The sequence below is a fragment of the Dreissena polymorpha genome, chromosome 13, assembly GCF_020536995.1.
Source record: "Dreissena polymorpha isolate Duluth1 chromosome 13, UMN_Dpol_1.0, whole genome shotgun sequence".
NCBI classification, from domain to species: domain Eukaryota; kingdom Metazoa; phylum Mollusca; class Bivalvia; order Myida; family Dreissenidae; genus Dreissena; species Dreissena polymorpha.
Window position 1 is genome coordinate 1,293,156 of NC_068367.1, and position 13,064 is coordinate 1,306,219.

Consider the following 13,064-nt stretch of genomic DNA (forward strand, 5'->3'; position numbering starts at 1 on the left):
CCCCCCAAAAAAAAATTCTAATGTTTGACCATTATCGGATGTGTTTTACCTTAAAATCAAAATAGGGATTCCTTTTAAGTCACAATCAAACCAATCATAAAATTTAAAGACTCTTCCTACAATAGTTCTGTTCATATTAACAGGGCCGGAAAAGGCTAATCTGGGACGACACTTTACGCACATGCATTATGCCCAGTTTTCTCAGGACGCGACAAATATATCATTGTCGTATAGTTGGCTATGTAGGTCATAGGTATTGGATAATGGAATTCAATATCGGGTCAAGGTCAAACACACAGCTGGGAATTTGTTATTCAAACCACCATACCGAATTTCAGATCACTGATGAATACCAGCCTTTGATTTGAGCACTCGCGAAATACATAATAGAATGGCTTGTCGTGATACCGTACTTCAGGTAAAGGGTGAGTGCAAACCTGGGGTTTGAGCACTCGCAAATGGATAATAGAATATGTCGGGTCAGAAACCTCGTTTTTCCATATAGATGTGACTACCACTATTCGTAATACATCGGATATCGAGCCATTGAATAATCAACGCTTGGAAATGCTCTTTCCCGAAATAAATGAAATTCCAAATATAGTAAATATGCAGCGTGACGAGATATTATATTATTGCCTTGTTCAAAGTCCTTAAAACAAAATAAATGCCATTAATTAAATGTCATATGTCATTAGCGATGTGAAAAGGTCATATGCATGAGCAGCTATAATACGCAATAGTAATTAAAGGGGCCTTTTCACAGATTTTGGCATTTTTTAATTCATTCATTAAATGCTTTATATTGATAAATGTAAACATTGGATCGTAAAGGCTTCAGTAAAAAATCAAGAATAAAATTTAAATAAAGGAAAAGAACATTGCCCGGAGCAGGTTTCGAACCAGTGACCCCTGGAGTCCTGCCAGAGTCCTGAAGTAAAAACGCTTTAGCCTACTGAGCTATTCCGCCGAGTACACATGCTTGATGTATTTTATACCTTATATAAGCAATCTTCGTAGTTTCACAAAATTTAACGACAAAAACAGAACTCTCCAAATTATTCAATCGTTTCGCGTTGCAACGCTTTATAATTTTTAGGTTTTAAAATCGTCAAAAGATGCATATAATGGCTATATTAGACCATGGTAAATGTTCAGTATTACTGTTTCCTCACAAATATCATAACTAAAACGAAAATTTGCGAATCTGAAACAACTTTTTTCAATTTTGGCAATTTACCAAAGCGTGAAAAGATCCCTTTAATGCAAATCATACGCATACACACTTATATTACGAAGGTAAGCATTCATTATTGAATATTAGTGGTTGCAGAGACTCTTCTAGCGCCCAAGCCTTAACAACCTAAACCAGTGAAGTAACAAATTCTTTTTACGTGTATTTGATAAAATTGATTGAAATATTTAAGTGTTTATTTATTCATTAGTTCCCCGAAATTAGGTTGGGTTATTTTTACCTGTCTCTTGAAGCTAATAAAACTTCTAACCCTTAAATTGAATGTTACATTACATAATTATTTTCTTAAAATGACTTGATAGGAATAAAGGTGAAATTAATTTAAATCTCGGATGCGACTTGAGAAAGTGATCCGTTTTTGAGAGATAGACTTTGTTAATCCATATGGTTGGCCCATATATGCCCAGTCAAAACAGACTGTCAGTCCTAATCTGTTAAGCAAATAGCCTTGTCCAAGCTTATAAATGTGCATTAGTTTATCCTTCATTTGGTGCTATATTTTATATCAACAGACAGGTGACAAAACACTCGACATGTCATACTCTTGTAATATCTTCGTATACAGTTTGATTCAAAAGATAAAGCAAATGTACGTCGATAGTATGCATGTATGAATTGAAACCTGCGCAATGGGATATCTGATAATTATGTTTTGATATTGACAAAGTGGATTTAAAACTTATTTTGGTACATTTTACAATTGTGGTTGTAATATGTAGCGTCAACACTGCTGTCAACGTAGAAAGAACGAGCGGTGACAGTACTAAGTGTCCTTGAAGATTTCTCGATCGCATTAGTAATGCCTTTTTAAACAGTTAAATATTGGTCATACACTAATTATTTTTATATAAGAGACACCACACATGTCAACAACGATTACTCTAATAATGTTGTAAACTGAAGTTTAAGTGAATTAAACGTGTATATCGAGTTACCGGATTATTTTTAACTTCATATCTGTTTTTTGTGTGTACATAAATTGAGTTTTTCCCCCGTTAATTCCATTGAAATAGTATATACCTTCTAAGAAGAAATGGGAAAAATGCAGTCAAATTAGTGAAACGAATTGATGAATAAATGTCGAATAATCTATTACATTATCTTCGTTAAGCCCACCCAAATACATAAACTAGTATTTAATGTCTCAATTATATTCGTTTCTTTATTATACTGCAACATGATTGACTTCAGTCCCGTTCGAAGATTAGCTTCCACAATGGCCATATCGACCCACATAAATTATTAATACAAAAGACGGCGAAAGCAAAATTGGTTTAATTTCAAAATTCGAAGGAGGCAATATTAAATCCGATAATGCTTAATTTACTGATATAATTGTGGGTATAGGTTCACAAAATACGGCTTGGGTCAGCTATGATAGATAGTTATGGAAGATCTTTGTTACAAAGCAAAGGCGTAGCGGAATCTATATTTAAATTGTTGGCTCTCACATAATTGTTAAATTGGAACTGTGCGAAGTGATAGTTCGAAATTATTTAAATCGTTAACATTTGGTAAAATTGAAATCCAAGTCAACATAATCTGTTTTATGTTAACAACGTTTATTCCATTCGAAAACATCTTGTGTGTGAGAAGTACATTGGAAGATAATGTTCGCTAGGTGCGAACCGACAATACACTACCAACGTTACTATCAACGAAACGCGGAACATGCTCACTTATTTATTACCGCGAGAACATTAGGTTTCGTTTCATGTCCTGACTGGGTCTCAGTCAGAAACCTCGCACATAATGTGAAGAATCAAACATGAACGAGAGAAAATAATATATGTGAAAACATGTTACATTATGGTATTACCCGCCACCCACATTCATTAATACTTTATAATTTTATAAATGGGGTATTATTTTTTACACTGAAAACATACAAGTGTGAACAATATGACCGTACAATGCACATATATGCCTTTTGCGTATGGACAATATGTATGGCTAATCAGGGATGACACTTTCCGCTTCGATGGTATTTTTCGTTGAAAGGAAGTCTCTTTTTACAGAAAATCTAGTTTAAGCGGAAAGTGTCGTCCCTGATTAGCATGTGCAGACTGCACAGGCTAATCTGGGACGACACTTTACGCACTTGCATTATGCCCAGTTTTCTCAGAACAAGACACATATTAACAATTTTATATGAAACTGATGTTGCAAGCTACGTTACGATATATCGCCAATAACTTGTGAATGAAAGGTTGAGAAGATTCATTGCCGATAAAGAGAAGTAAATTAAAGTTTCTCGTTATGAAGGGTTTTGATATTATCTCTAGACAACAAAAAGAAAAAAGTAATTGAACACGACATAGGCAATGATAAACCGGTCCGAATCCTATTGGCTTAATATTATATCAACAGTGGATCGCAGCTTGTCCTTGATGTCGTGACAAAGATTTCAATTTATATAGAGAGCTAACACTCGAACAAGTTTACTATTCAATTCGTTGTTTGCCGTTTCGGCATTAAGTGTATTATAAGGTTTTGAACATAATTCGTTTTATTTGTAAAAGGTTAAGAGATAATCGAATCAATATAATGGTTTAAATGCAACGAAATTGTTATTCATGTATTGGATAATTTTTATAAATATAATATTTAGCTTTGCAGTTATAGATTGCTGTCTCCATTAAAAAAAGAAGGAATTCTTTGTTCGACTAAAATTCAAATTGCAACTTGTTTATTTCAGAGATATTGGCGACTGCACGTTTCACGTAGACTTTTTATGACTGAACGAAACTATAAGCAATAAATTCAACGAAAACAACGAAGAGGCGATATAATATGGGATTAAGAAAGTATTTAAGATTTAATCAGGATATGTCAATGACTTCAACCGAATAACTGACTTATGAGGAAAGGTCGGGTAGACATTTAGTTTCGCCCGAAAAACAGCCCGCCAGTGATATAAACGCCGCTGAAAACAAAAGTGTTATCGCAAAGTCTCAAAGGTCCATGGACCTTTCGAACCTGTTCACGAAAATTGCAAGTGTCGGCATGTAAACACGCATTGCGATAAGAATATTGATTGAGACTCATATCAAAATATTGTGTTTGTATTTGACAAAGTATCGCAAATCAATTGAAAGAAAATATTGGAATTCGTAAAGACAGGAAGCGGATCTTAATGTTGAAGTGGCTATTTGCGTGTGAACTAGGTTTTTCACCAAACTTAAAGTCAATAGGGTCTCAATTAACCTAAATTAAGAAGTTCTTAAGGAAATGAAGTGTTTAAATAATTTTTCAGATATCACAAGCAAACATCGAGGATCTAACGGTGGTGCCCTAAGAATCGTTTGAAGTGTTTGAAGTTCACAGAATATATAATCACAGGATAGTTTTTAATAACTTGAAATCCCACTTGCACTTTTGTTCAGTAGTTTCTTCCGTGCCATATTAATTGAAAGTTGACGTTCTGTAATTGGTATTTAGAGCACGTAGATTAAACTATGCTTGATGATATTTATTTTTTTAAACATGCACAAAAGGTGTCGAATCTGATTAAAAGGTTCGAGTTGTACTGACATTTTAACATTAAGGAGACACATGTACGGGCAACGGTACAATATATCTGTTCCGAAAACTTCTCCGGATAAAAACTGTGAGAGAACGAGATTAATACAAGTGACATTTGGTGTTAAGTTTTCAAGAAACGATATGAAATCCACGGCCCTTTTTTGACGTCGTGTTGACTCAGTTCTAATGTTTTCAACGGCTCGTAGAGTTACGATTATATTTTCATGTGCATACGTGTGTAAACCTAGGTACCCAGACATTTACTGTCCAGCGCTTCTAAAATGAAGGACTCGGAATCTTCAGGTTCGCCTTTGAAGCATGTCGCGAAGGAGAATTCTTATTACTTGGATAATTACGATGCAAAGGTAACCGTACACTCATCCCCTCCTCAGCAACGCAGGCTGTTCGACTTCATCGAGATCGACGATGAAACTAGGGACGATACCGACCGATCCTACTCGTCTTCGAAGCTGTCAAAACGTAAAAACCTTCGAGTAACGTTTAGCGATAACATTATTGTGGACGTTTTTGACGATTTCGATAACGCACATGACGACGATTCATGTGACGAAGGAATTGTGGAAGAGACGTTGTACGAACTTCCATCTGACGGCGGCAAATCTCTCAGACAGATATCCAGCAGTACGGAGTTCAAAACCGTCTCGGAAAACTTAATATCTCCGAGACTTAATCCGTCTTCCCGTGAACCAAATACTGGGTCTTGTGCAATCCCTTCACAACGGACGTCGCCAATCATTAAGCAACCAGTCTGCAAACAACAACCTGAGGCGAATCAGCAACAACCTCTGTTAGACAAACGCAAATCGAATCGAATCACATTGAGCGATCTTGAAAAGAAGACTAAAGAATATATCGCCAAAATGCACGAACGGACAAAACGGGCGGAGACCCAAGGTCGGGTAGCTAGGGCAATATTTCCGCAAATCTCTGCGAAAGTTAAGGCTCAACCTGAATATAAAAAGTTCATAGACAACGCTAAGCGCGCCGTTGAGATTACGAGTCGTTACGAACGCCCCTGGGCTCGTGGAGGCGGCGGCACACAACAGACGTACAGTGTTTGGCGAAAGCGCCCTGAAACTGTTCGCAGAACAAGTTCGTTACCAAAGAACTTTAAAATTCCAGAGGACCTAAATACGAAACCTAGGCCGGAAACTGTAGTTCATAATAACCGGCAGAGGATAAATTACGCATGACCATTGGTTTCAAATTGATATACCGCTATATTATACAACACAGTGCAGGTATAAATAAAATATTGTTGTCCAAAAGGTATCTTATGAGAGATCACATTGATCCAAGCGTTTTGATATGGTAATATGTTATTTTTGATATATAAACTGTTTTAATTTGTTTTCATGACAAACGCATACCTTAGTACAGATTGCGTTATTGCATGAAAAACAAATATTATTCAATGTTTTATACGTGATGATACAATTACTAGTAGAACCCAAGTAATGGTATGTGATGTGCTAATAAATGAAATGATTTAAAATACTGTATGTGCTAATAAATGAAATGATTTAATACTGTAAAAAAATATTCGCAATTCATGTATGAAATATATAAAGAAAATTGGTGCACTTCATGCAATATTGGTTATACACCATTATCGTTTATGGTTTATAATTGTATACATGTTTGTAAGTGAATCTTTTATCGGAATCCATTGCAAAACAACCGACTGTCGTTCCTGTTCATGTTTTCATACTGATCTACCGGTATGTACACAATTAAGGAGACACGTTCTCGAAATTTGTATAAGGCTTTTTTTTTAAGTACTCAAACATGCCCCAATCACATTGTTTTAAGTCTTTTATGTGTCTTTTGTTTAATTAGGTATCCTATATTGATAAGGCAGTCATCACTGGGCTGATATTTCCTCTGCCGTCATCCCTTTGAATATCACGACGAAGCCTTCACCTGTAAGTTGAGTGGCTGCTGAATGTCTTAGTCTGTACACTGCTTTAATATGATTAACATTACTAGCAGGTCACATGAAACTGCTTTAAAGGGAGTATGCACGATTTTGTCAAATATTTATGAATTTAAATAAAATGTGTAAAAACTTATTATACATATATTTTTATATAAATTAAAATAACAGTAAAGAAGAACATGTGTCGAAAATGCGAAATAAGCCAGATATTTAATTCTGAAATCGAAAATGTCTGTACAGTCGAATTCGCCAGCATGTATATCATGCATGTACGATGTGAATCAAAAATTTAGTTTTCGTGCAGATTCGTTCATACGACACTAAGACACAATTTTGTTTCCTAACAAATACGAGTAAAAGTGTCGGCATCGGCTCTAACCAGCCAGTTTAGAAATTTACTGAAGTAAACAATACATGTATTTGATTTCTAGTATCATATACAGATTGTTAATTTATGTTATTTAGCATTCCTAGGTCATATTCATATGTTGGTTTAAGATTGCAAGAATTACTTGTTGGCATAGAAATCGTGCATACTCCCTTTAAATGACACGTGGCACAAAACGGAAATGAACATACCGGCTCAAACATTTAAGTGTTACCTGTACCTCTAATTGGCGTGATCGGCTCAAGCCTTCTACTTATTTGCAAGAAAGAGGGTAATTTGCAAACTATTTGACCGTCCAAAATCCCTCAAAATGTATAGGTAATATGGAGCGGACTCGAAATGGAGGCTCGAATAGTCGACTGTCAGGTGTTATCTTGATGTTGAAATGGCGCGACGGACTCATGCCTTCAGTCCATCCTTTACTAACCGGAACGTCCGAAAAAAGTTTCGTGAAAATTCTTCAACGGAGCGGACACTAAAATTGATTCTCTATCATTTAACCTTCAATTGTGAAGTTGAACTTCTAAAAACTGCTAAATCCTTTTTTCAGATAATGTTTTCTTTTGTAGGCGTAATCAGTTGTTCATTTCCACTGACCAGACCAAACAAACAAAAAAGTTCGTTCCGTCCTTTAACTTGGTTTTCGATATTACAGGTTTTTTAATTAATATTTGTAACATTCGAACTTATTTCCTCAATTAAATTGTACAAATTTAATAAGATTATTGAAAATAGGTTGGGAAGATTAGTAACGCAAACAATTTAATAACAAATGATAGGCTGGACTACTGACATAATTTATTTTAGATGTTAGTGAAAAACGAACAACTATTTTTCACCTTTTCCAACCCGTTTGTATTTATTCTCTCTATTATTTTATGTGACTTTATTATTTTAATTATGATCATGATATGAACATGTGTTTTGTTGTTAATATGTTATAAATTATTACTATACTTTTTAAGTAGATATTAAAATACTCAGTTTTCAAGGCATTGTTCTGTAAACCTTGAATTCTCCGTTTACTTTAAGTGTCACTATTTGCTAATCTACATTACTGCATAAAAAGAGCTAACGCTTTTTTGATGAAATGCTATCAGACTCTTCATTCTAATAAAAACTGTTTAAAACATTTTTGTTTGCTAAAACCATATTAATTTGTACTTGGAGTATGTGCATATTAACCAATTAATATATTATTTGAATATTTAAATTTATTGCATTTTATTTCATATTTATAAAAGTAAAAGCTTTTGAATAGCAGTTCAAAGTCGTAATTCTATAACGGTTCCTATCAAATTATACACGTATAATAAAAATCCAATTCACCCTAGGTTTGTGTTAAAAACTCCATACTTTGGTTAGAGATAATCGAGTTATTTGAAATACTAACATTTATTAGAACAATAAAGTTTAAGGTCTATTTTCTACGGGAGGTGTTTTAATAAAAGGCTCAATACGCTGGATTCCTTAAACATTGACTTGTTTAACAGATAACTGTTTGAATATCGGTTAGGATAGAACGGCATCTATTAAGCGAGCTATCAATGTTGACAGTTTTATCCATATAACGAGTGCCAAATCTCGATCGTAAATGTAGGCCATTGTATATTGTGCTTTTGAAGAAAGTGGACTACTAATAAATGCCTATAGTTATCATGTTATTCGATATAGAATATTAAATATTTGCTCATGAAATATTTGTTTTCATGTATACGCTTGAAAAATAAAATAATTATTATATAAATCTGAGTTAATTGAATAAAAACTCAATTTGCAACTTAACATTCCCCGATGATCCATTGCGAAAAGGTAATACGATTAAAACCATTACGTGAATATGCGCAGTAGTTTTCACTTTGTGTATATTTGATATGGTCACGAATACATTGTGTCAATACAAATTATATGGTTGTCCAAACCACATCGATAGTGCTCTACAAGAAGTTTAAAGCCACACACCTTGCCTCGGACTTTGAAATGAAATACATGTTAATCAATACATCTAGATGCAATTTGAAAGTGTGCAAAATTGTCATTAAATGTATAGCCTAGTTAGCAAGTAACTTACTATTTTTCTAACGGTACCGCCTTTAAAACCGAAAGTAGGATTTCTAGACGTATACGTCCATTTGATAAACGCGATTATTTTTAACTTTTAAAGCGCAAAAAAGACGGATTTTTACCTTGAAACCACCAGATATATTCTAATTGGCATAGATAAAATATGTTTCTTATTTATACTTAAATTTACTATGCTAAATAAGGTGTGTGGCTTAAAATAAGGTTATCATGTAACTATTCTGTTCAATTAAGTGTTAAGATACGAATTGTAATTCCATGTATAAATGCAATGCTTTATTAATATCAATAAACAGGAAATACAAACAATAAGTAAGGACTCATACATGAAAAAAGTCTTATGAATGTACAGTCTGTTCTCATAAATTATGTACACTTATAGGAATGCTCCACTTAACGAGGACACATTATTTGGATCTGCAACAAATACGATTTATGTGTCGGTGTCGGCTTAACCCATTTATGCCTAGTGGACACTCCGAACCTTCTAAATTGGATCAATTTATTTCCAAAATTAGGGATGTCTAGTATATTTATATCTATATTTAGAATATTTCTTAAAGAAATTCCTTTAAGCAAACAGCGCAGACCCTGATAAGACGCCGCATCATGCGGCGTCTCATCTGGGTCTACGCTGTTTGCCAATGCGTTTTTTTTCTAGACGCTAGGCATTAATGGGTTAATTAAGTTTATCGTGCAACTATTCTGTTCAATTAAGTGTTTACATACGAATTGTAATTCCATGTATAAATGCATATCTTAATTAATCTCAATAAACAGGAAATACACATTAAAGTGTGCATGCACGATTTTGTCAAATATTTATGAATTTATATAAAATGTTTAAAAAACGTATTAGACATATATTTCAATATAAATTAAAATACAATTTAAGAAGAACATGTGTCGAAAAATGCGAAATAAGCCAGATATTTAATTCTGAAATCGAAAATGTCTGTACAGTCGAATTTGCCAGCATGCATGTCCGATGTGAATCTCAATTTAGTTTTCGTGCAGATTCTATCATATGACACAAAGACACAATTTTGTTTTACTGATCATTTTAATTTCCTGCAATGATATCTATTCATACGACAAACGAAGAAGACGAATGCTTCGGTTATTGTAGGAAAATATGTACGAAATATCTTCGTCACAATCGGCTTGGGACGCTTATTTGTCTTTTCTGCATTTTATAAAATTCGTCTTCAATGTATACTTTGTCTTGCCTATTTTGTGTTATTGTAATATATTTTTATCAAAATATTACAATTTAACACATATCAACGAAAATTTTGTACAATTTTTCGTAAATAAACTTAACGCAGTGTTCCTTATGGCAATTGCCGAAATTTCAACGCCAGATGTGGTCTGATCAAAAAGATGTTTTTATTATTGTTTTGCATATTTAATTCCATTTTAATTTCCCGCAACGATATCTATACATACGACTTATGAACACTAACATTTGGTTCGTGTGTCGTATGAATAAATATATTCGCGGAAAATTAAAATGGAATTAATTGATTGTGTCACAAATAAATAAAAACGAGCATTTTGTATCTACAAAAATCTATGTAATCATACCACATCTAGCGTTGAAATTGTAGCTATTGCTATAAAGAACCCTGGTTGTTTAGGTGTTACTTTTATTTTACGAAATACTTTACGAAATTTTCGTTGATTTTGAGCGTTATAGAGGCTTTAAGTCAAGACTCATACATTTTAAAAATCTTATGAAAAATGTACAGTCTGTTCTCATTTAAGTGAACACGTACACTTATGGGATTGCCCCACTAAACGAGAACACACTGTTTGGATCTGCAACAAATACGATTTAATTTGTCGGTGTCTGCTTAAACTTTCTCGTTATAAATATCATTGAAGTAAACACTATTTCATGTATGATTTATGTGTTCATTCATGGAACTGTTATTAGACAGTTAACATATTTTAGTCCTCCCTCCCTTTCATATTTATTTTTTAATTAAATATTGAAATAAATCAACATTGACATTAAACTTGTTAATACTCCCTTCTAGAAATACCATAAGTTTCATTTTAATATTATGTCTTAAAGCTAATATATACGACGTATTTATACGAATAATTATTCTTCGACGACAATATTGTAAGATTAACATGACTTCCGTGCCAATTGCGCAACAGTTACTCTTAAAGTTACGAAATGTCGCTTTATATTTAAGTAAGAAAGATGACATGCATATGTGTTCTACATTACAAAACACGACATGTGACATTCTTATGAGAACAACAAAAGACGCTTATTTTATTTTAACAATGTAACAGTTTTATGAAAGAAACTTTCAAAATAAGCCAGAGACACAATTATATACGAATGTTTTATGATTTTATCCCATAGAATCACACCTATAAATGTGAAGCAAAGACACTTAGCCAATTCCAAACACTGATCGATCATGAAGAATGGCAACCCAAAATAGTGTAATTACTAAATGCTTTTATAAGCACATTTTTAATGTACATTAATTACAGAATAAGTTTAAAAAATGTCATACATAACACATGCTGATGTTATCAAAGAATTGGCCTATCAACTGTAAAGTTGCGTTGTCATTCAAATCATATAACTTCAAATATACCTCGAAATAATTATTTTGCAATCATGGAAAATTACTTGGTCTAAAGAAAATTGCGTAAATCTATTTTATCAATGAGACATAAAGTGGAATCATAAAGTTAAATGCGTTGTACATATTATTAGATCAAAGCGGACACTTGTGATTTCTGGCACGTATATGATAATTGTATTTGTTTTACTTAGCTTGGTTTAGATATCTACATATACATTGATGTCTTATCATTTTTGATGACAATATTGTTTGAAAATAAGTTGTCGCCAACGTCCGCATCATATCATAGAAGCTCAATTACATATTAATGCACCGGAAGACACGTAAATAAATATCGTCATTTAAAATTGTGTATGTATGTAAAACCAATTCAATATTTGCATTAATAACCCCAACATAGAAAACATATCATTGGTAATCACCGTTTATGACTTTATGGAAAATTACCACTTAAATGCGCGAAGAATTGGAATAATTCATAAGAAAGACAATCAGCTGCTGAAGTTTGGCCACACTTTCTCTTAATCTCCATTGTTATCAACAACGTCCGCGCAGCGATTTGACGGGAACCAGAGTAGTTGGATCAAATCCTTGCCTTTATGACAAACCACGTGATTATAGCCTAGACACATGGTACAATATTTTTACCGTTGTTATTTTTGCTTTTTTAAAGGGATCTTTTCAAGGTTTGGTAAATTGACAAAATTGAAAAAAGTTGTTTCAGATTCGCACATTTTCGATTTAGTTATGATATTTGTGAGGAAACAGTATTACTGAACATTTACCTTAGTCCAATATATAGCCATTATATGTATCTTTTGACGATTTGTAAACCTAAAAATTATAACGCGTTGCAACGCGAAACGATTGAATAATTTGGAGAGTTCTGTTATTGTCGTTTAAACTTACGAAACTACGAAGATTGCTTATATAAGGTATAAAATACTTAAATTATGTATACCCGGCGGAATAGCCGAGAGGGCTAATGCAATTGTACTTCAGACTAACTCCTGAACTGCGGGGGTCACTGGTTCGAGCCCTGGTACCGGCTACTTTTTTTTCCTTTTTTAAATTTTGTTCTTGATTTTTTACTGGAGCTTTTAAGATCCAATGTTTACATTTATCAATATAATGCATTTAATGACAAACTTCAAAATATGCCAAAATCTGTGAAAAGGCCCCTTTAAAATTAAGGTATTTTTTTACATTATGAACCTAAACTTATACCATATTTTCAAA

At 33.3% G+C, this 13,064-nt stretch overlaps 1 protein-coding gene across 2 annotated transcripts; it reads left to right on the forward strand.

The window, feature by feature from the left end:
* The first annotated feature begins 3,677 nt into the window (after positions 1-3,677).
* On the forward strand, positions 3,678-9,983 carry LOC127856281 (uncharacterized). Of its 2 annotated transcripts, XM_052392385.1 has the most exons (3): positions 3,678-3,745; positions 3,954-6,042; positions 6,641-9,983. In XM_052392385.1, exon 2 carries the CDS (start codon positions 5,062-5,064, stop codon positions 5,992-5,994), a length of 933 nt encoding a protein of 310 aa, XP_052248345.1. In that variant the 5' UTR covers positions 3,678-3,745; positions 3,954-5,061; the 3' UTR covers positions 5,995-6,042; positions 6,641-9,983. The 2 variants fall into 2 exon arrangements, with proteins under 2 accessions (XP_052248345.1, XP_052248344.1); XM_052392384.1 differs by lacking the exon at positions 6,641-9,983 and having other exon boundaries at positions 3,954-6,296.
* Positions 9,984-13,064: the final 3,081 nt, after the last annotated feature.

Excerpts from the sequence above, each read along its gene's own strand:
- LOC127856281 (XM_052392385.1), top strand. The coding sequence starts at position 5,062 with ATGAAGGACTCGGAATCTTCAGGTTCGCCTTTGAAGCATGTCGCGAAG.